Raw genomic sequence first — 23,666 nt, 5'->3', positions numbered from 1 at the left:
TGTCTCAGCACCAACAGGTCGTGTGCACGAGTCTATGGGGTGACAGGGCACAGTCTGGTGGGATTTCAAAGTGCTCTCAAAGAAAAGGAGGAGGCAAGGGGCTCCTGGGAAAAGAAGCCACGGTCGTGGGGTGGCAAGAGAGCACTCAGTGCCACGGGGTCAAAGAGGGAGGAAATCCAAGCCTGGATTCCCCCAGAGCTAAAGTTAATTTCCCTTCCAGGGGCCCTTCAGGGAAATAGCCTCTTCTAGGCCAGTCCTTGGAGCCTGCGAGGCCTTTGATGGGCAGCTGCAGAACATTGCTAGAGCTGCCGCCCGATACATATTCATGATTTGTTTTAAAATGACCTTCCTGGGCTTCCCTGGTGGCGCAGTGGTTGAGAGTCCGCCTGCCGATGCAGGGGACACGGGTTCGTGCCCCGGTCTGGGAAGATCCCACATGCCGCGGAGCGGCTGGACCTGTGAACCATGGCCACTGAGCCTGCACGTCTGGAGCCTGTGCTCCGCCACGGGAGAGGCCACAACAGTGAGAGGCCCGCGTAGGGAAAAAAAAATAAATAAATAAAATGACCTTCCTGGGTAAGGTCAGCCCAGCTGGGGCCTCCAGATCCCCAGACTGGTGGGGCGGGGGTGGGAGGCACTTAGCCATCCTGTGGGGAAAGCCCAGGAGCCAGAAGGCCTGGGCCGCAGCCCCGACTCTGGCACCCTCTTCTCTGAGACCTCAGATGAGGCCCTTAACCTCACTGAACACCCCTCTCGTCATCAGTGAAATGGAGCCGAGTAGTATTTATCCTGCTAGGGTGAAGTGCCGGGGGCTCCTATGGGCATGGGAGCCCCAGCATCCTGCATGCTTTTAGGCTCCGGCTGTGGGTGCCCCTGCCCAAATGTGGGAAGAAGGGAGGGAATCCACCAGTCAGAGGGATTAAGCTCCAGGCAAGTCTATTAGGGAAGTATATGCGCCTTCCCCGCCCTCAGCCCAGCCTGCTGTCCCAGTCTGGGAACCCGGCCCCGTGAAGGCAGGAGTGAGAAGGAGTCTACTGTCCTAGGGCTTCCGAACCACGGTGCCAGCTGCAGGGATGCAGGATCCAGAGGTGCCTTGCTATCTGGGGAAGGAACTACCTTCCCATCACCCCTCTGCTTTTCCTCTCCTGCAGGAAAAGTGTGTGTCCCCTCTATTTCCCAGCCTGACACAGAGTTAGCACGTAGCAAATACTTCCCAGAGCAATGCACGAACAGAAGGGCTTGGTGACCGCAAGTCCTGTTCCCTGGGGAAGGTGAGGGAAGAGGGTCTGCTTGGTTTGGCCTGACCCCTAGGCTTCTAAGAACTGACTGCCTTCCACGCATGAATCAGCCAAAGGAGGACTCCTGGATGTCCTGACCCCCAGTTCAGAAAGGGCCCTGAAGCACTGACCACCCTGGTTCAAGTTCAGAGCCCAGAGCAAGCCTCATGCTGAGGGTCCAGCCCCGCTGCAGACAGAGCAAAGATCCCCATCAGTGATGTTTTATTATCATAATCATCAGGTACAAACAAATGGTACAAAAGGGCCAATGGGCCCCAGTCCCTCTCCAGGCAGAGGCTCCTGTGAAAAAGCAAGAGAAGAGGGTAAGGAAGAGAAAAGGCAGCCAGGGGCGGAGCCGGGCTCGCACGGGCCCATAACTCCACCACCACCCACAGCCCAGCCGCTACTAGCCACGCCTCTGGGGCCGCTGGTTCACCTCTGCTACCCGGACACTCTCCAGGTATAAGCTCCGTGAGGGCAGAAACGGTGTCTGACTTTTTCTGTATGTTTCCCATGCCTAGCACAGTGCCTGGCAGGTAGTAAGTGCTCAATAAACCGAGTACTAGAGAATGCAAATGGACCTTCTAAGGAGCCGTGAGAGCTGTTATTTACAGAGAAGAAAATTCAGGCTTAGCAAGGTTGAGGAACTTGTTCAAGGTCACATAGCTGGTGAGCTGCAGAGGCAGGATTTGAACCCAAGCAGTCTGGTTCCTGAGCTTGTGTTCCTCACCAATCCACTCTGCTGCCGTCCATACTTAGTAATAAACAGCAAACACACACTCACACATACACACACACAAAATACTACCCATGTTCACACACGACACACACACACAAAATGCAGTTTATATTCATTGTGCACGTACACACACACACACATACACATGAATGAATGTCTAGTCATTGGTTTTTCTGGCTGGCACCCAGAACAGGGATGGGTCCACCTAGGGAAGGGAGATCTCTGTGGTTCCAACTGGCCAGCCCAGGTGTGCCCAACCTTCACCTCACCACTGCACCCCCTTACCCAGCCTCTAGTCCCTGTCCCTCCAGGAAGCCAAGTCCAACGCAGGGAGCGCACTGCAGTTGACAAAGTCCCGAGGGAACGTGTTGGACTCGAAGATGTTGTTCCTGGACACGACGGTGATGCCTGTGTTGTCACAGATGATGCGGGGCAGGGAGATCTTGGCCAGGGCCTGCTGCTGCTGCGGGCTGAACACGCCTTCGTGCTGCCACCAGAACCTGCACGGGGACACCGCCGGCCACTGTGCCTGAGGCCCTCCTGGGCCGGGAGGGCGTCCACTGGCTAGAGCTGCCCCCAGATGACACCGGCCCCACAGCACGGGGGAGCTCCAGGCCCTCAGGCAGCCCGGGGGGGTTCAAACAAGTAGCGCCCCACTCACAGCTGCCGGGCTGCCTCCCCCGGCCACGCCCCAGCAGCCTCCGGGCACCGCTGACGACAGACCGGGAGCCAGGCCCACGCTCATTCACAGTGTAGCCAGGGCTACATCCACGTGGGGAGAGAGGCTCTTGGGGGTGGTGTATAATTTGTCCACCTGGAGTGGGACACCTTTGAAAAATGATCCCAAAGGCGCGATTCAGGCTACGGTAGACCTGGCTGTGATAGAGGTCAGGACCCCAGGGAAAGGACAGTAGGAGCAGCCGTGGGAAAGCGAGGAGGGGACCTTTCAACAGAGACCGGCGGTGCCGTGGCGGCGGCCCGGGACCCGGAGAAGAAGTGACTGCGAGTGGCATTTTCTCTCTTCCCTCCTTTACCACCAGGGGTCCAGGTCCCTCCTTGCTGCGCCCCCAACAGATTCAGGGCGCATTAGGGATGACCCTGAGGCTCCCCAGGACGGACTCCCTCTAGCAGGAGGAAGCGGGGGCCCCCGAGGGTCGGGGGCAGGCCCACCGCCGCACAGCGGAGCCCCTCGGCCTCCGTCCTCACCGATCGCCATCACGGAGCTTCCTGAACTGGGTCCCGATGAGACAGGCGAGGAGCAGGCCCACGCGGCCTTTGCTGTTCAAGGGCTCGGCCACACCCCCCATCCAGACGTCGATGTTGTCAGGCGTGCCGTACTGGGCCAGCAGCTTCCTCGCTAGGTCCAGGTTCTTCAGGACCATGCCCAGCTCGCCCACCGTGCTGGGCTGCGGAAGCCCGCAGAAGCGCCTCCAGGCATTGTACCCTGTATGGGGGGGACGGGAGAGAGGCCCGTGGGTGGGTCCCAGAAAGGCCACCTTCCCAACACAGCGAGGCCACGTACTGAGGTGCCTGAGGGAGGGGAGGACACAGAGGGGCTGCTACCAGGCTATAAACCCCACAGGGAGCCCTCCGGCCTCTCCAGGGGCCTGGGGACAGCTGGATCTCTCCAGGAGCCTCTCTGTCTTCCCCTTGCCCTCCCGCCCTACAGGATAAATCCTAAATTGCCATAACTCCTGCTGGGTCCAAGAAGAGGAGCATCTCCCGGCCCCCTGTGGAGATCTCAGACCCGTGATGGGCGCAGTGTGTCTAGAAGGATCGGCCACACCAGCTGTCCTATAACACAGGCACGGTCGTGGCGTGAGGCTGATCTGGGCTCCAATTCCAGCTCTGCCATGGACTTGGCTGGAGAACCTGGGCAGATTCTGAATTTCTCCAGGCCTCGGTTTCCTCATCAGTAAAATGGAGGTGATAATAATCTCTTCCCCTCAGAATTCATGTAAAATGAAGCAAAGTGAAATGAGATGGAGACAGATTTTCAGACTGTGGGCGGGGGCTTGTGGTTATTACGATGATGCTCTAAGTTGGAGGGTTACAGCAACACAAAGGAGGCGGGAGGTGCTGGAAACGGGGCAGATGGGCCCAGGGAGAGGTAGGGGCCTGACCTCAGACCGCATCCTAAGAGCAACGTTCTGGGGGGTTTGGGGGAGCCCCGGGCAGCTGGGGGCCCTGGAGAGGGCAGGCACTGGAGTGGGAGGTGGGGAGGGGCGGGGCCGGGGAGACTCCTACAGCCCCTCACCTGGGAGGCCGTGGTCCCGGCTGCGCTGCATGTTTAGAGCGGGCAGGTCCAGCCCGATCCTCATGACCTGCTCAAACAACCGCTCCCGGATCTCATCCACCGCGATTTGGTTCTGGAGATTCAGCTTCGCAGGGGTGGCCATGAGGCCCCGGAGGATGGGGTCAATGCCACCTGGGGCGAGAGGAGCAAGGTTGGGGGAAGGATCTGGCTCAGTATCAGAGCTCAGACCGGAGTCAGGTAGAACTGGGGGGATTGCAGAAGAGGGCTGGGCACATGTGGCTTCTGGTGCCAAGGTGTCCCCAGCGGGCAGGTCCTCACTGAGGCTTTGAGGTCTCCACGGGTAATGCCATTCAGACTGGCAAGGCTCAGGTGCTCCCAGCCCCTGGCCTCCTGGGTCACTGAGAATTATTCAATACAACACACAGGAAGGAGCCAGCTCCTTACAAGCCATCTCCACCCCACTCTTTGTTATCAGATGTGCAAGCAGAGTCAGGTGAACTCTGCTTGAAAGTCAGAGGCTGGAAAGTCAGATCAGATCCCCAAAGACGGAAGGAAAGAGGATTTGTTCCACCCCAGCTCCCTGTGACCAAGCCCACCACCATCTCACCCTCGGCTGCCCGCTCACTCCTGGCCTAGGTCCTGCTCACCTTCCAGCACAACCCTCCAGCTGGCAAAAAAGACCTTGCTGAGCGGAACACGAGGGTTGGGCTGCATAGGCTGGTACCGATTGTCCAGGCGGAACATGAAGGGCTGGATGAGGGTGTGGCCATAGCGGAAGGCATTGGTGAAGACGTTGGCGATGCGCGGGTCCACCGAGTCATTGTAGGAGCGGTACTCAGGCAGGTACTTCCTCATGGCCACCGGCCCCAGCACCAGGGGCAAGTAATCCCGGTAAGTGATGATCTAAAGAAAAGTCACGCAGAGCAGCCTCTCCACTCACCCCGCCCAGCAGATTCTTCGCCTGCTCCTGACTCGGGGGATCCCTCCCTCGTATATACGGCCAGGGATTTGCCTCCTACAGCACTGGAGCTGAGTCTCACAGAGTGGCACCGACTGGCATAAACAGAGCTCTGCTGTGTGCCCTTGGGCCAGTTATTAACCTCTCTGAGCCCCAGTTCCTCAAATGTAAATTACAGGTAATTATGCTGCTCTCTACCCTAAAGTATTACATAAAAAAAGGGCTTTGTTAGTCCTTGCAATAGCTCCCTTGCCCTTGTTACCCATGGTCCCATTTCTCCTACAAACTTATTAGCTCCTTGAGGGCAAGGGTTGTATCTCATTTCTCTTGAAATTACTCAGTGCCCAGCAAGTGCCTGGCTTACAGTAGGGTTCAATATATTGCCTGTAGGAGGAGGGGAAGCAAAATGGAAAAGGGCCACCCTAGATGCTTTCTCCCAGTGAAAAGAGAAGAGATGGAACAGTCCCACTCTAGATTCCAGACTCTGGAATTTCCTCTGAGGTTTAAATGAATCTCGCTTACTTTCTTAGTGCAAATTGAAAACTCACCCTCAGCACCAGCAACTCTCTCCCCTCCAGGGTCAAGGAGTATTAACAAGGGGTGTGCATGTGCATGCGTGCGTGTGTGTGTGTGTGTGTGTGTGTGTGTGTTTATGTCTTGGGGAGACAATGGGGATGCTGGAGCATCAAAAGTTGGGAGAAGGGAAATCCCCTGGCGGTCCAGTGGTTAGGACTCTGTGCTTCCACTGCAGGGGGCGCGAGTTCGATCCCTGGTCGGGGAACTAAGTTTCCACAAGCCATGTAGTGCGGCCAATAAATAAATAAATAAAGCATTTAAACATTTCAAAAAAGGTTGAGAGAACACCCCCCACGGATAAGCGAGGATAAGGAGAGCAGGTGAGCTGTGATAGAGCTATAAAGAAGAGGGAGGGCTTCCCTGGTGGCGCAGTGGTTGAGAGTCTGCCTGCCAATGCAGGGGACACGGGTTCGAGCCCTGGTCTGGGAAGATCCCCCATGCTGCGGAGCAACTGGGTCCGTGAGCCTTGGCCGCTGGGCCTGCGTGTCCGGGGCCTGTGCTCCGCAACGGGAGAGGCCACAGCAGCGAGAGGCGCGCGTACCACAAAAAAAAAAAAAAAAAAAAAAAAGAGGGAGCATGCAAAGGAGCTAAGGGTGCTGATGAGATGAAGGAAAGGAGAAGCATTTACTGAACAGCTACTGTGCGCCAGGTACTTTAGAACCACCTGCTTAAACCTCCCAGTACCATTCCCGGTGGACAGGAGAGTATCCGTAGAAAGGTCAGCAAGCCTGGGAAAGGGGTTGGAAGGCAAGTGACCCTCGTCAGGCACTTAGTATCTGCTAGGTGTTTTCATATGTGTCCTTTAATCCTTACAGTATCACGGATGAAGAAACTGAAGCTCATGAGAGTTCATTTGCACTGCTAAGATGTGGCAGAGGCATGTCTGGATCCCAAGCCTGCCGACCCCTGGCATCACTGATGCGCAGGACTGCCTACCTGGACCATGGCTCCCACGATCTTTCGGGCTTCCTGATAAAGCTTCTCTCCATTCCAGTAAGGGTTCAGGCGCTTGAGCTCTGTGGCCAGCCGGTTGTGCTCCCGCAGAAAGAGTGTGTGCATGGAGGTGAGCTCAGGCATCTCACTTGAGCGGGTGTCCCCTTGGGGAAGCAAAAGCTACTGTCGTTCCTAAGACCTCCCTCCCAGAAAGGACTCGCTCCACTGAAACCCTCTCCCAAGCCAAGGCCTCAAATGCTCCTTACCCAGCCCTCCTCTCCACCCATCTTTCCACGCCATGCTCAGTTTACACCTCCTCTAGGAAGCCTGCCTTGATGCCCTGGTCCACCATGATAGCTCTTCCTCTCTTTAGTGGTACTGCTGGTCAGAGATGCTCATTCACTAAGCACCAGATCTGACACAAGACTTGCCACCTTCCCACACCTGAGACTGGTAGCACCTTGAGGACAAGGACCATGGCTCGTGCCTTTTTGTATCTGACCCTCCCACCCACTGTATACATAGACACATGGGGTTTAACACAGTGCCTGGTACAAACTAGGAGATCCATGAATACAGCTTGATTGACTTATTCTCTTGATTCAGGGAAGGCCAAAAAGTAGCATGCACATTGGCTCTCCCTATTTTCCTGTCCATGTGAGACACAGTGAATGATCACAGCCCTCTCTCCTTCTAAAATTGGAGACAACCTCAGAATCCTTCTTAACACAGGACTCTAGAAGGCCAGTACCATCTGCTCAGAACTGCCATCCGCACCTCACTGCATGCTAATTGTGCAGCCTGCTCAGGGCAGGGAGCCAGGGCACAGGATGTTTGAAGTCCACCCCTGAGACTGTGCAAAAGAACAAAGTGTGACCCTCTGATCCCTCAAGTCCTCCCCTAAACCTGCTCTGGAAGTACCAGAGGGTTAGGGCCAGGCTCATTTCTGCAGGACACTGGGTTCAGTCCTCCACAGCTCTAAAGTTTGTTGAGAAGGATATTCTCTGAGAGCAGCTTTTCCTTCCCACAACCTGACAGAGGTCATGACCATCCAGGCTGGGAACATGTGGCTCAACACCATGTGGAGGCCAAGGAGTGCTGCTCTTCCCCCACTAGCCCAGAAAAGCCCACATTGGTGCTGACCTTGATTCTCCTCCCCAGGGCCCAGCCATCAGGAGCCACCAGGAGGTGAGGTTGGGAGGCCAGAGAGAAAGGCCTCAGACCCACCGTTGGGTTTAAAGGTAAAAGCGTAAAATTTCTGGGCACTACCCCCATCGTTGCCCCAACCATATCCCCAGGAATGCCAGTTGTTTACATCGAAAATCCCACCCTCTCTTATTACAGGGAATCAAGGTGGATAGGTGGTGATGTGCTGGAGCAGCTCTGTCCAATAGAACATGAAGATGGAAATGTTCTACATCTGAGCTGTCCTATATGGAAGCCACTAGCCTACAAGGCTGTTGAGCACCTGAAATAGAGCTAGCGCAGTGGAGGAATCTTGTTTTTAATTTAAGTTCATTTAAATTAACTTACACGTAAATGAAAATAGCCATGTGTGGCTAGTGGCTACCAGATTGGATACTGTGATTCTAGAGGGTGAGGGTGCCGCGGTGCTCTCTGCCCTTCAGTGCCCTGTCCCTGGAGGACTCAACTTGCCTCTCTCCCAGAGTCCAGAGGGAAAGAGAGCGACAGAGAAAGGGCTGAACAGATGGACAGAGGCTTGCTCCTTGGCCATCCCTGAGTCTCCTTCTTAGGTTTGGGGTTATTGTTTCTGTTGGTTTGGGGTTTTGTTTTTGTTTCGCCTCTCTGGCTCCATCCAACTCGTTACCAAGGCAACTGGATTAATATCATGAGGTTGATGAGGGCAGTCTCTCTAAATGCAAACCCACAAGGGGCTCTCAAACAGGCCCACTGTGGCTCCGGTAGGGGGCACCCCTGCGTCAGCCCAGGTCCCTGCCCAGGACTGACCTGCCAGGAAGCAGGGGATGTTCGCGGTGCGGTTGGTGAGCAGGCAGGGGTCATCGTGCAGGTTGTCAAAGGGCAGCAGGGCCCGGCCGTTGTCACGGAAGCGGGTGTTGACGGCCAGCAGCCCCAGCTGGTTGGTCAGGTTGCGCAGCTTCATGGCTAAGGGGTCCTCGCTGCCGTACACCATGCTGGCGTCCACGAAGGAGGTGAGCGCGTTGATCTGGTTGCGGATGGTGATGTTGCTCCCTTTGCAGGCCGGGCTGGAGCGGAAGAAAGGGATGCAGTCACGTTGGTTCTTGATGCGGGGGTCATCAGGCGGGATCTGCGGCACAGAGAGAGGCCTGGCGGGCTCGCCGAGGGCAGGGACAGCGATCAGGAGTGGCTTTCTCCCGCCCACCCTCCTGAAGGCCTTAATTCCCACCTCGGAAGCAGCCTAGAGCCCAGAACCAGAGGGGGCAACCCAGACACTAAAATGGAGCTCCTCGGCCCCCTGGGCGGGCAGGAAGGCATCTCAAGGCCCCCAGGGGATCAGCCTGAGGTTCCACTAGCAGAGCACCTCCGAGCTGGAGGGGTGAGGAGTCGGGTGCTGGCGTGGGGACGTGGGGCCCCCTGGAGGGGGAGTGGCCAGTCCTCTGACCCCTCCCCCAAAACCTCCTTTCTCTCCTCTTTTCTGTCTCTGCTCCTCCTTCCTCTGTTCTCTAGATCTGGTCTCTACACTCTCGGGGGGCCTCCTCTTCCTTTCCCCTTCCTCCCCCTTCTCTGTCTCTTCCCTGTCCCTTTCCTCTCTCTCCCGCTGGCCCCTGTGTCTCTCTCCCTCTGGCCCCTGTGTCTCTCTCCCCCGGCCCCTGTGTCTCTCTCCCCCTGGCCCCTGTGTCTCTCTCCCTCTGGCCCCTGTGTCTCTCTCCTCCTGGCCCCTGTGTCTCTCTCCCTCTGGCCCCTGTGTCTCTCTCCCGCTGGCCCCTGTGTCTCTCTCCCCCTGGCCCCTGTGTCTCTCTCCCCCTGGCCCCTGTGTCTCTCTCCCTCTGGCCCCTGTGTCTCTCTCCCCCTGGCCCCTGTGTCTCTCTCCCTCTGGCCCCTGTGTCTCTCTCCCTCTGGCCCCTGTGTCTCTCTCCCTCTGGCCCCTGTGTCTCTCTCCCCCCGGCCCCTGTGTCTCTCTCCCCCCGGCCCCTGTGTCTCTCTCCCCCTGGCCCCTGTGTCTCTCTCCCTCTGGCCCCTGTGTCTCTCTCCCTCTGGCCCCTGTGTCTCTCTCCCCCTGGCCCCTGTGTCTCTCTCCCTCTGGCCCCTGTGTCTCTCTCCCTCTGGCCCCTGTGTCTCTCTCCCTCTGGCCCCTGTGTCTCTCTCCCCCCGGCCCCTGTGTCTCTCTCCCGCTGGCCCCTGTGTCTCTCTCCCCCTGGCCCCTGTGTCTCTCTCCCCCTGGCCCCTGTGTCTCTCTCCCTCTGGCCCCTGTGTCTCTCTCCCCCTGGCCCCTGTGTCTCTCTCCCTCTGGCCCCTGTGTCTCTCTCCCTCTGGCCCCTGTGTCTCTCTCCCTCTGGCCCCTGTGTCTCTCTCCCCCCGGCCCCTGTGTCTCTCTCCCCCCGGCCCCTGTGTCTCTCTCCCCCTGGCCCCTGTGTCTCTCTCCCTCTGGCCCCTGTGTCTCTCTCCCTCTGGCCCCTGTGTCTCTCTCCCTCTGGCCCCTGTGTCTCTCTCCCCCCGGCCCCTGTGTCTCTCTCCCCCTGGCCCCTGTGTCTCTCTCCCGCTGGCCCCTGTGTCTCTCTCCCCCTGGCCCCTGTGTCTCTCTCCCTCTGGCCCCTGTGTCTCTCTCCCCCCGGCCCCTGTGTCTCTCTCCCCCAGGCCCCTGTGTCTCTCTCCCCCAGGCCCCTGTGTCTCTCTCCCCCCGGCCCCTGTGTCTCTCTCCCTCTGGCCCCTGTGTCTCTCTCCCTCTGGCCCCTGTGTCTCTCTCCCCCTGGCCCCTGTGTCTCTCTCCCTCTGGCCCCTGTGTCTCTCTCCCCCTGGCCCCTGTGTCTCTCTCCCGCTGGCCCCTGTGTCTCTCTCCCCCTGGCCCCTGTGTCTCTCTCCCTCTGGCCCCTGTGTCTCTCTCCCTCTGGCCCCTGTGTCTCTCTCCCTCTCTCGGATCCTCCTTCCTTCTTTCTCCCCTCGTCTACCTACTCTGCACCTGCCTCGACCAACCAGCCCACCTCTCAGTCCTGCTCCAACCCCAAAACCCAGCCTCTGTGTGATGTGGGCTTGGGGAGAGGGAGCCCGTGAGTGGGGAGGGAGGAGGACTGAGCCCCCGACCCCGCACCTGCACACAGAGGTTTGAGGGACGGTGGGAAGGTCCCTAGCCCAGAGTGGCGGGGGATGGGGGCTCAGGGCCAGCCTTGCTGGGAGCCAGGGAAGGAAGGCTGGGCACGGAGGGAGGTGGTCCCTTCCGGGAACGCCGTCCCTCCCGCGACCCGGCAGGCTGGCCGGTGGGGCAGGGAGGGCGTACCTCGAGCGGGAAGCAGGGAGGCTGGCGCAGGCAGCTGGTCTCGCAGTTGACGCCAGTGAGGAAGGAGACGCGGGCGGCCGGCTCGGGGGTGAAGTCGAGGTCGTGGTCGAGCAGCTGGCCCCACTGCATGAACATGAGCGAGCGCTCCTGGTCCGGGGTCAGGTTCTCCGTGGGGAAGCGCACGATGGCGTTGGAGACGGCGCGAGCCTGCGGGACACGGGGAGTCAGGGGCCCTGGCCTCGGCCGGGCCTCTCCCACTCCGCGGGCCCGGGCTCACCAGGGGCACCGGGAAGCCGTTGCGCTTGACCCCTGGTGTCCAGCCGAAGGGCAGGGAGAAGCCATCCTCGTACTCCGCCGGCAGCCAGCGCGCAAAGGCGCGGTTGGAGGCCCCCAGCGTGGGGCTGCGCCTGCAGGGGTGGGGGAACAGGGCGCGGACGCCATGTGGCCGGGACCACCCCCCCTCTAGCCACCGCCCGCCCGCCCGCCGAGGGGCGGTCCCCAGCGCCGCACCGGTTGTTGCACTGCCCGGTGATGGTTCGGTACTTGTCCTCCCCTGGGCACCTCACCCCCAGGTCCTGGTGGGCGCAGCCGCTAGTCTTGGACAGCAGATTCAGCTGGGCAGGTGTCAGCACGTCTGCGGGGCCGGGAAAGTAGGGGGCGAGTGGGAGCTGAGACCCTATTTTCTATCCTCTGCTGGGGAGCCTCGGTTGGGGGGTGTGGTCTGAGGACATGGAGGGGAGGCTAGGATGCCCGCTGAGACTCCCTGGAAAGAGGGGTTGGGGGAACCACTGGGATTGAGCGAGGGTCTGGGATGTAGAGGGAATGGTACCCGTGACATTGAAGCGGCCTGGCCACAGCGGCCGCAGCTTCCTCTCCAGCAGGCCTAGGGCCACGTGCAGGTAGTCAGCAGCCCTCACAGCTGTCCTGGTGGCTGCCACTGGCTGCTTGAAGTAGGACAGGAGTTCCATGGGGCTGGCCGAGCCACTGTGAAGCCGCTGCTTCATGCTGCTTGGGGGAGGGAGCGGTGAGGGCCAGAGAAGGGAGGCAGGGACACTCAGCAGAGCCCCAGCCCGGGGTTCTGGACACAGAGGACAGTGTAGACAGACCCACAGTTAGGAAGCAGGTTTCTCTTTTTAAACAGGGTTTGGACCTGGGTGCCCAGAGGCCAGGCCGTGGGAGGCATGGTTTGGAAAATGTTCTCACAGCCAGAGATAAAAAGACTGACAGACAGAGGGCCCCACACCCAGCCACAAATTCCCCACTGCCTGATCCTTCTCTGAAAGGCCTGGGACAGCCTTGCCCAGAGCCACGCCATACCCCGGCGCCCCACCTTTCCCGCCGCTCCTTGTAGGCTTTGTCCACTAGACGCTTGGCCTCCTCCATGCAGGTCAGAACCACCGAGGTCTCCACTTCCCTCAGGACGGCTGCCCAGAACAGGGGTCACGAGGTCAGGAATGGGCCCAAAGGCCCCATCAGGCCCTAGAGCCCGGGTGGCTTACACTGAGGAAAGGCATCCCGGGGACTCAGAACCTCCCCCGACACACCACCTTTTCCCTTCCTTCTGAACTGTTACCTGGAGCGGCACCCTCAGAAGGCTGGGGCGTGGCTAGAATGACCAGGAGTCCTGCTAGGCCCAGGGGCAGCTTCATCTCTGCATCAAGACCCCAAGCCCAGTAAGTGTCCAAAGCCCACAGGGCATTTAGGGAGAAGAGAGCCCCACATCCCTCTCCTCCCAGGCTGCTCACCCCCACCTTCACCCCCCAGTGCCCCCTCAGTGGGTTCTGCCAACAGACAGTGTCCAGGACCCTACCTCCAAAGTTCCAGTGCTCCACCTGGCATTGACATCACCTCTTAGCTAAATCTGGGCTTTTATGTCCTCCAAGCTGGGGGAGGGGCAGGGCAGATGAGGCCCGCCCCTGGAGACTGAACTCTCTCTCCTCCCCTCCTGGGCCCGGGGTGCCTAGAAAGAGTTCTCTGATATGGGTGACACGGGCAGGAGAGGAGGGGCCAGAACTGTCTCCAGCCTTTGAACTTAGCACCCCCAGAGTTTCTCAGCTCCCCACTGTGTGCCTAGACCAGTGCTGTCCCCAGGGGGTGCAGACAACTAACCGCCCCCCTCCAACATCCTGGTTCAATGGAGTATCCAAGTTTCCATTGAAAGGGACAAAAGTTAGGAACTGACAACCTAAGGAATTATGGGAAACAGAAGGCGAAGGGGAGACCTGGAGTGATGATGGCCAGACCTGCCTCAGGGCACCATGCCCCGCCCCCAACAGTAACCCGACCCCTGTGGCCAACCTTGATGGGCAGCCCTCCATTCTTGGAGAAGGCTAAAGGGACAGGAAATCTGGCTGGGGACCGTTGGGCTTCACAGGAAAGAAGACCCCAGGGGCCGTGGGCTGAGAACCAAGGTTAACTTCCTCTATCCCTCTCTTCATCCCCCTTTCCTCTTGGCTTTTGGTAGGGGGCTGTCTCCAACATCCCCACCATCTGCCCCCAGATTTCAGGAACCAGGAGAGAAGCAAGCTGGTTGTGGTTAGTGATCAGTTGGGTGACACAGCCCAGTGCCTCCCAGGGACAAGATCAGTGTCGTTAGGATTTGCATTAAACTTTTGAAATAGAAGAGGGGAAGACCGGCAAAGGGACTACCATTCCGCAGCAGGAAAGGTACCCTACGACTAATGACTGTGTCTGTCCACCTCCCTGTGCCCTCGTCAGGCTGGGCACGTGCCAACCGTGGCCCCCATGTCCTGTTTGGTCTACCCACCTCCTACCTTCAGGTACCCTCCTGCACTCACTCTCGCCTTCTATGCCCAGGCCACATCTTGGCCAAGGAACAAGGGACAGTGACATCTTCCCCATGTGCCCAGTGATCCTGTCATCTGCCAGGAAGCAGAGTCCAGGGGCCCGTGAAAGAGGAGGCCATTCTTCCAGGCTTGTCCTGCCAGAGACTTGCTGTGGGTGAACTTGGACGAAAGGCTCTTTGTGAATCAGGTTCTAGAATTTTATAGGCTCTTGAAAATACATTTTTTTCATCCTGTAACATATATTTCCATGCATGAAATGTTATAGAATAAGTAAATAAAATATGTACAATCAGGTGAGGTTATGGGTAATTTTTTTTCTTTCCAGGTTTGCCATCTTTCACATAAATAAGAAGCAGGAAGGAAAATAATTTCCCATAATCCCACCACTCGCCAATAACCCCATTTCACAATTTGATATCCTATATGTAGATATAATATGTATTTTAAAGTGATAACATACTTTAAGGGAGTTCCCTGGCAGTCCAGTAGTTAGGACTTGGCGCTTTCATGCCATGGCCCAGGCTCAATCCCTGGTTGGGGAACTAAGATCCCACAAGCCACGTGGTGAGGCCAAAAAAATATATTATTTTTAATATTTAATATTACTTTAAATATTATTTTACAATCTACTTTTTAAATTTTATTTATTTATTTTTGGCTGTGTTGGGTCTTCATTGCTGAGCATAGGCTTCCTCTAGTTGTGGCAAGCAGGGGGCTACTCTCCGTTGTGGAGCACGGGCTCTAGGCATGTAGGCTTCGGTAGTTGTGGCTCACGGGTTCTAGAGCGCAGGCTCAGTAGTTGTGACCCAAGGACTTAGTTGCTCCGCAGCATGTGGGGTCTTCCCAGACCAGGGCTCGAACCCGTGTCCCCTGAATTGGCAGCCGAATTCTTAACCACTGTGCCACCAGGGAAGCCCCTACAATCTACTTTTAATACTTAATTTAGCCTGGACATCTCTCTGTCAATAAAAAGAGATTTATTTCATTCCTATGTCTGCGTAATATTTGGTATGAAATACTATGTTTTATTCACTAATCCTTTTTTGTTAGGTACTTGAGTCATTTCCTATTTTCACTGTTATAAGCAATACTAGGGTCATTATCCATGGAGTTAAATCTCTAGTCACATCTTCAGTTATTTCTTAGGCAAAAAGTCCTAGAAGTAAAATTGCTGCATATTTGGGTATCCACATTTTTAAGGCTTTCACCCTCCCATCAGCCATGCGTGGGAGCACCTGTTTCCCATCGCCTTCATCAACTCTGACAATTAGTGTTCCTTTACTCTTTTTTTTTTTTTTTTTTTTTTTGCAGTACGCGGGCCTCTCACTGCTGTGGCCTCTCCCGTTGCGGAGCACAGGCTCTGGACGCGCAGGCGCAGCGGCCATGGCTCACGGGCCCAGCCGCTCCGCGGCATGTGGGATCCTCCCGGACCGGGGCACGAACCCGTGTCCCCTGCATCGGCAGGCGGACTCTCAACCACTGCGCCACCAGGGAAGCCCTCCTTTACTCTTTTAAGGGAATTGTCAGAGCCCAAGAGGTAAGAGAAATTTAATACAAGTTCCTCATGGCACAGATGAGAAAGATGGCGGTCTGGGAAGGAAGTACCGTTGCCTAGGGCAGCAGTGCGGCACAGCTGAGAACAATCCAGTTGTCAGGTGTCTTGACTTACAAACGAGTGCACTTTACCCAGTGGCCTCTGCAGGTTTCTTCCTGACCTTTCACTCAGGCATTTATTCAATGAGTAGGTACCGAGCCCCCGCACATGACAGGTACTGTGCTGGCCACTGGATGCCCTCCATTGAGCAAAGGCCTTTTCCTCCGTGAGCACAGAGGGATGCAGACCGATGGCTGCCCAACAACCTTGTGCAGGGTTCTTTGGGAGCATCAGAGAAGGCTTTTTTGAGGAACTGGTGCTTCAGACTGTCTTGAAGAATGTTTACAAGTTGGACACCGGGAGGAAGAGCATTCTGGACCCAGAGGATGACACAGCAAAAGCCTTGACACAGGTGGGCTTCGTCCAGACGGTTCCAACATGGGGGAGAGGGTGGGGCAGGATGAGGCTGATAAGGCAGGCAGAGGCCCAGGACACAGGGCTCTTGCTGACCTCCCGGGAAGTTCTCGTCCTGAAGGCTCCAGGGAGCCATGAAGGCCCTGAAGTGCATGGTCAGAGCTCATTTTAGAAAGCTCACTTGGGCTGCCAAGTGGAAGGTGCACTGAGGGCAGAGGCCCAGAGGCCAAGTACCAGGCAGGAGGCGTTGCAGTGACTCATGGGCATCAAGAGACCTGCCCTGATTTCTCACGGGCGGTGTCGAGGCAATGAATGAAAAAAGCCTTTTCAAAGGATGACGTTAAAATGCGCTTCACTCTCCATCCATGTGGAGGGGGTAGAATTCTCAAGATTTATAATCCCCAAACCACCTGCCTTTGGCTCAGGGCAGGGGCTGTGGGTCTCCATTCGTGTGCAGAGGTTTGAGATGCTCTGTGATGATGTGAGATGCTCTTTATGATGTTTCCAGCCAATTAATAATGGCCCAGGTGGGATCACTGTAAGGCTGCCCAGTCTGTATCTCTGTTGATCCCTCATCTAGGCCCTATTTGTCTGGCTCAGGTGTAATTGAGGCTCAGAGGGCTTCTCAGCATGCAGAATAACCAGAAGGAGAATATGTCTGCCAGAGGAGATATTTCAGACAAGCCTTGTCCCACAACTTACCCCCTAGCTCCCTATCCTGGGGGCGGCCTCTGGAGGGCACTGCTGAGACTGCTTCATCTCATGACTCTAGTCCTTTGAGGGAGCCCCTCCACCCACCCACACCCACTGCCCTCCTTCTCTCCATTTGCCTTCCCAAACATCCCCACTCCTAGGGTGAAGTCCAACTGTCTGTGGGATAACGGGCTCTCTCTGCTACTGCTTGCAAAACAGCTTGTTCTTTCTTAATGCTGTTTAGGAAACAGTTCAGTTGGGATTACAGCCAGATTTCCTGTGTGTATGCGTGTGGTTGGAGTAAAGGGGGCTTATGGAAGCTGGGGAGGGGACGGGGGCAGTGATTCCTCAAACACCCCAATTGCACCCAGTCCAAAGTCCTTGTTTTCTCTCTCTTTAAAGTTTTAAAAGTTAATTTAGAATTAGGCAGGTAATTAATACATGGATATCTTTTGAATAAAATTAAAATATTATAGGTCAGTTTCAAGCTCCCTCTAGATTAGGTTATTACATCATTTCCAATTACAGTCCCTTTTCCCCAATCCTGAGACATAAACACTTTTGTCATTTTTGTGTTTGTCCTTCCAGACCTTTTTACTTTACATTTATTTATACATATGGATCTGTGGGAAATATTCTTTATTTTTCCATAAATGATATCACATTATACACATTGCTCAGCAGCGTGCTTCTCTCACTCGATAATACCTCTCGCAGATCTGTTATCATGTGCTACTTAGAGAACTATCTCACTTTTTTAACTGTTACCCAGTATTCAGATGAGGTGTACCTCCACTCTGCCACCCTTCCTCTATTGATGGAAGCTGACATTTTTCCATTTTTCACTATTAAAAACAATGCAGCAAGAGCCTCTTTGTGCACACACACGTGTTCTCCTGGGTAAAGATTGAGAAGTCGGTCATAGGTTTTGTGCATTTAAAATTTTTAATAGATATTACCAAACTGTCCTCCAAATGGTAAAATTCTCATAGGCAAAGATTAGAATCACATTATTGGTTCAGTTTTTATTTATTTGATTAAGAGTGAGATTGTGCATCATTGTATGCATATTATCTCCTCTGTAAATTTCCTGTGCTTGGTTTTGTCCAGTTTCCTATTGATTATCACTCTTTTTATTGAAGTGCAAAAGTTATTATATGTTCTGGATGAACAGTCATCTGTCAGCTGTCATGTACGTTGCTAGTATTTTTTTCCAGTCTTGTCACTTTTCATTTATGTTTTTTGTAGGGTCTTAATTTTGAGGTGGTCAAATTTATCAATCTTTTCCTCTATGGATCTTCCTTTTCAGACTTTTAAGAGGATCTTCCTTTTTTCAAAAATCATATGTATATTCTTCTAAAACCTTAATACTTTGATTTTTCACATTTAGATCACTAAATCACCTGGAATTTGTGTGTGTGAACAGTGTAAGAAACCAAGCTACCTTCATTTCTTTCCAAATGGAAAACCAGTTGTCCCACTGCCTTTAACTGAACAGTCTGTCATTTCTTCACTGAGCTGAGATGCTACTTTTATCACTCACCATAAATGTGTGTGTGTTTCTAGATTCTTCTATCCTACTGGTCTACTAGTCTAGCTGTCAGTTCCGATGTCGACACCTAATCGTTGCAGTTGCCACAACTTTCTCATATGTTGTGATTTCTCGTGAGATAAATTCTCCCTCCTCATTCTTCTTTTTCAAAACAATCATCAACATTCTAACATATTTTCTCTCTCTTGTGAATTTTTGAGTGTCTAGTTCCATGAGAAATCCAGTTGAGATTTTTACTGATATTGTATTCAATTTATACACAAATTTGGTGACAATTGGCATCTTATGATATTAAATCTTCCTATCCATGCACATTCATCCATTCAACATGTATTTACTGAGCACCTCTGTGCCAGCACTGTTCTTGGCACTGGGGATATCGCAATTAACAAATTACTTGGTCTCACGGAGCTTACATTCTTGAATAATACAATATACCATTTTATTTGTCTACTTTTATAGTCTTCATTGAAGTGTTATTGTTTTACCCTCGTTAGGTTTATTCCTAAGTACTCTCTTTTTGAAAAATGTATATACATTTAGCCTTTGAGTTTCTCCACAGAACTTGTAAAATCTTATAAATATTCTCTTTCCCTTAAAAGCTTTCAAGGTAAGGATTTTTTTTTAATTAATTATTTATTTGTTTTTGGCTGTGTTGAGTCTTCGTTGCTCCGTGCTGCTTTCTCTAGTTGTGGTGAGCAGGGGCTACTCTTTGTTGAGATGCATGGGCTTCTCATTGTGGTGGCTTCTCTTGTTGCGGAGCATTGGCTCTAGGTGCGCAGGCTTCAGTAGCTGTGGCACGCAGGCTCAGTAGCTGTGGCTCGCGGGCTCTAGAGTGCAGGCTCAGCAGTTATGGTCCATGGGCTTAGTTGCTCCGTGGCATGTGGGATCTTCCCGGACCAGGGCTTGAACATGTGTCCCCTGCATTGGCAGGAGGATTCTTAATCACTGCGCCACCAGGGAAGTCCCAAGGTAAGTATTTTTTTTTTTTCTATTTTTAAATTTTTTTTATTTTTTGCGGTATGCGGGCCTCTCACTGTTGTGGCCTCTCCCGCTGCGGAGCACAGGCTCCGGACGCGCATGCTCAGTAGCCATGGCTCACAGGCCTAGCCTCTCCGCGGCACGTGGGATCCTCCCGGATCGGGGCACGAACCCGTGTCCCCTGCATCGGCAGGCGGACTCTCAACCACTGCGCCACCAGGGAAGCCCCCAAGGTAAGTATTTTTAAAGAAAAAAATTTAGTATGCTTCTTTTGGTTCTCTTTAGAAGGTAAATTCATAGAGCAGAAAAGCGCTGGACATTTTTAACCCTCCATTCTAGAGAGGTTACACATTCTATTTACTGAACAAGATTAAAACATTTTAAAGAGTGAACATTCAAGCTTTTGTTAGTTTCAAATAATGGTTCCCAAATTTGTTTAGGGTAGTATCGTAAAGGTAAAGACAGTTAAGTTACATGACTATGCAAATGTTTAATGGTTATTCAGTTAACCCCCTTTATACCTGTGGTTATTGGTGGTGGGGGTGGGATGGGAGGTAAGCTTCCATGAGTCAAAGTTCTACAAAATAACACTAAAAATAAGAAGCAATGAAACTCAAAGTAAAAGAATTCAACAGCATCTTTATCCATCGGACAGACTAGTTAAAATTTAAAAGGGCTGATAAAGCCAGTGCCAGTCAGCATGTGAAAAGATACGTGTAGATTGGCTCCATGCCATGGGATGGCAATTTGGCAATGTCAGTTAAAATCCAAAATGTACACTTGCTCTGACTCAGCAATTCTGCTTCCAGGAAGGAATTTATCCTTCAGATGCATTCTTAGGAAAACAGAAAGCACAGGGGTCTTCATTTCAGCCTCATTTGCAACAACCAAAAGAGTAGAAACAAGCCAAATGTCCATCAAAAAATTTTTGCCATACTGTGGTACATCCACATAATGGTGTTTTATGCAGGCTTTAAGACTAAGAAGGGAGGTCTATATGTAGCAATAAAGACAAATACGTAGCTGAAGGAAAAGGGCTAGTTACAAAACATTATATACGGCATAATGCAATTCGCGCAAAGCACACATACACACACACGCCACGCACACGCACACACGTATTTTAACTATACGTAGAACATTCTAGAAGCAGACGCAGAAGCCTATTAACAGTGGTTACCTTTGGGGAATGGAACGGAAAAGGCTGAGGAGGTGGAGGCTTTACTTTACAATCAGTGCCCCTCTGTTTGAGAGTTTTACCAGGAAAATATAATAATTTTTTCACAAAAGAATTAATAATCTCTCTCTCCACCTCAACCCCCCCGCAAAGTAGCAAACTTTGATTTGTTTTACATAATCCATGGTTTTGGATTACTTTTACTTCGATTTCTTAATATGAGGTCAAAGATTGAAATGATGACCTTGACACACCTGGCATTCAGGATTAAGTGCTTCCCCTGTGGGAGACTTCAGTAGTGTGATTGATAATTTGGCTAAATATAGAATTCAAGTCCAAATTTCTTTCTTTTCGGCACTTGGAAGATATTGCTCTATTATTTTTATGCATCTAGTATTACAGTTAAATTCTCTGTTACAAGTAGACTTCCATCTCCTGCAATACGACGTTAATCCTGGTTTCAGGCAAAGCAGAGTTAACATGGGCTACAGGATCCATCGGCCAAACTTGACGGTGAAGATGTCACAGAAGTGAGACATAGAAGTGAAATTGTTGGAGAGCAGAAAATAACAAGAGTTGTGGGAAACCCCCAGGGAGCCAGAAGGAACCTGGGACCTGGTGACAGAAAGACAGACTAAGAGGGGATGAGGGCCAGGTATCTCCAGCAGGGGGTGGGGCTAGGGAGAACTTTCTAGTTATGCCGTCCTCTCTGCAGGGACTGCAGGAAGGAAAACAGGCTGTCAAGGCCAACAGAAGTTTGTGAGTGGTGCTGGACCCTGGCCAGGTTCGAGAGTGGAAACAACAGGGCAGAGGAAAGCCCTGAGGACCAGAGTACTATGACCTAAGGGGAAGTTCTTGCCTTGACAGAGGAACATAGAGACTCCCTAATGGGAAAGGACCCACGGTTGAAGGTAGGTAGGAAACAGAGAATGGATGAGTCTAGATTTTAACACTGGAGTCTCTCTACGCTAAGGTATGAGTCTCCCACCATCCCCGCTGCCCCCTTATCTTTGCCCTGTACACACTCCTTAACTCAACAAAAGGGGCACATCCTGGGGAACAGGCTTTCATCCTCCTCCCAGGTCATGACCAAGTAGAATTTATCCCAGGAAAGTAAAGTTGGTTTAATACTCCAAAATCAATCAATGAAATTTGCCATAACTAAGAAAAATGGTATGATCTCTCATTACATGCAGAAAGATCATCGGACAAAATCCAACCTCCATTACTGATTGATTATTTTTAAAAAAAAAATGTGGAGAAAAGGGAACCCTCCAACACTGTTGGGGGTCGGGGGGATGTAAACTGGTGCAGCCACTACGGAAAACAGTATGGAGGGTCCTTAAAAAATGAAAAATAGGGAATTCCCTGGCAGTCCAGTGGTTAGGACTCGGCACTTTCACTGCCAGAGCCCCCTTCAATCCTGGGTCGGGGAACTAAGATCCCGCAAGCCTCGAAGTGCAGCCAAAAACAACAACAGCAACTAAAAATAGAGTTACTATATGATCCAGCAATCCCACTCCTGGGCATACATCCAGAGAAAACCATAATTCAAAAAGACACATACACCCCAATGTTCATTGCAGCACTATTTACAATAGACAAGACATGGAAGCCACCTAAGTGTCCACAGACAGATGAATGGATAAAGAAGATGTGGTATACATACACAATGGAATATTAGTCATAAAAAAGAATGAAATAATGTCATTTGCAGCAACATGGATACACCTAGGGATTATCATACTAAGCCTGAAGGAAGTCAGACAAAACAAATATCATATGATATCACTTATATGCTGAATTTAAAATCTGATACAAATGAATTTATTTGCAAAACAGAAACAGACCCACAGACATAGAAAACAAACTTATGGTTACCAAAAGGGAAAGGGAAGAGAGGGATAAATTAGGAGTTTGGGATTAACCTATACACACTACTATATATAAAATAGATAACCAACAAGGTCTTACTGTATAGCATAGGGAACTATATTCAGTATCTTGTAATAAACCATAATGGAAAAGAATCCAAAAACGAATATATATATGTGTGTGTGTATATATATGTATATATATGTAACTGAATCACTTTGCTGTACACCAGAAACTATTACAACATTGTAAATCAACTATACTTCAATTAAAAATAAATTAGGGGCTTCCCCGGTGGCGCAGTGGTTGAGAGTCCACCTGCCACTGCAGGCAACGCGGGTTGGTGCCCCGGTCCGGGAGGATCCCACATGCCGCGGAGCGGCTGGGCCCGTGAGCCATGGCCACTGGGCCTGCGCGTCCGGAGCCTGTGCTCCGCAACAGGAGAGGCCACAGCAGTGAGAGGCCTGCGTACCGCAAAATAAATAAATAAATTAATTAATTAATGCTGATTCTTTTTAAAAATTTATTTATTTTTATTGAAGTATAGTTATTTTACAATGTTGTATTAGTTTCAGGTGTACAGCAAAGTGATTCAGTTATACGTACATATATATCTATTTTTTTCAGATTCTTTTCCCTTATAGGTTATTACAAAATATTGAGTACAATTCCCTGTGCTATACAGTAGGTCGTAGTTGATTATCTATTTTACGTATAGCAGTATGTATAAGTTAATCCCAAACTCCTAATTTATCCCTCCCTCCCCTTTCTCCTTTGGTAACCATAAGTATGTTTTCTTTCTTTCTTTTTTTTTTTTAATAAATTTATTTATTTATTTATTTATTTATTTATTTATGGCTGCATTGGGTCTTTGTTGCTGCGCGCGGGCTTTCTCTAGCTGCGAAGAGCGGGGGCTACTCTTCATTGTGGTGCTCAGTCTTCTCATTGCAGTGGCTTCTCTTGTCGCGGAGCGCAGGCTCTAGGCATGCTGGCTTCAGTAGTTGTAGCTCGTGGGCTCTAGAGCGCAGGCTCAGTAGTTGTGGCTCATGGGCTTCGTTGCTCCGCGACATGTGGGATCTTCCCAGACCAGGGCTCGAACCCGTGTCCCCTGCATTGGCAGGTGGATTCTTAACCACTGAACCACCAGGGAAGTCCCTGTAAGTTTGTTTTCTACGTCTGTGAGTCTATTTCTGTTTTGCAAATAAAGTCATTTGTATCAGACTTTAGATTCAGCATATAAGTGATACCATATGATATTTGTCTTTGTCTGACTTCCTTCAGGCTTAGTATAATAATCTCTAGGTCTATCCATGTTGCTGCAAATGGCATTATTTCATTCTTTTTTATGACTAATATTCCATTGTGTATGTATACCACATCTTCTTCATCCACTCATCTGTC

At 52.2% G+C, this 23,666-nt stretch overlaps 1 protein-coding gene across 1 annotated transcript; it reads right to left on the bottom strand.

Annotated features, from left to right (window-relative positions):
• Positions 1 to 2,308: 2,308 nt before the first annotated feature.
• On the bottom strand, positions 2,309 to 12,839 carry MPO (myeloperoxidase; the record flags this gene model as incomplete). The annotated part of the gene is made up of 12 exons (XM_082604243.1): positions 12,746 to 12,839; positions 12,503 to 12,596; positions 12,002 to 12,177; positions 11,683 to 11,806; positions 11,450 to 11,579; positions 11,173 to 11,379; positions 8,709 to 9,027; positions 6,744 to 6,904; positions 4,921 to 5,176; positions 4,274 to 4,444; positions 3,223 to 3,460; positions 2,309 to 2,516 (listed from the first exon to the last, which is right to left on the bottom strand). The coding sequence occupies exons 1-12, from the start codon at positions 12,819 to 12,821 to the stop codon at positions 2,309 to 2,311; spliced, it is 2,160 nt and encodes a 719-aa protein (XP_082460369.1). The 5' UTR covers positions 12,822 to 12,839.
• Positions 12,840 to 23,666: the final 10,827 nt, after the last annotated feature.

The sequence above is a fragment of the Mesoplodon mirus genome, assembly GCF_964341445.2.
Source record: "Mesoplodon mirus genome assembly, chromosome: 18".
In the NCBI taxonomy this organism is placed as follows: Eukaryota; Metazoa; Chordata; class Mammalia; order Artiodactyla; family Ziphiidae; genus Mesoplodon; species Mesoplodon mirus.
The sequence above is the reverse complement of the archived record's forward strand: the minus strand, read 5'-3'. Positions and strand labels throughout refer to the sequence as shown.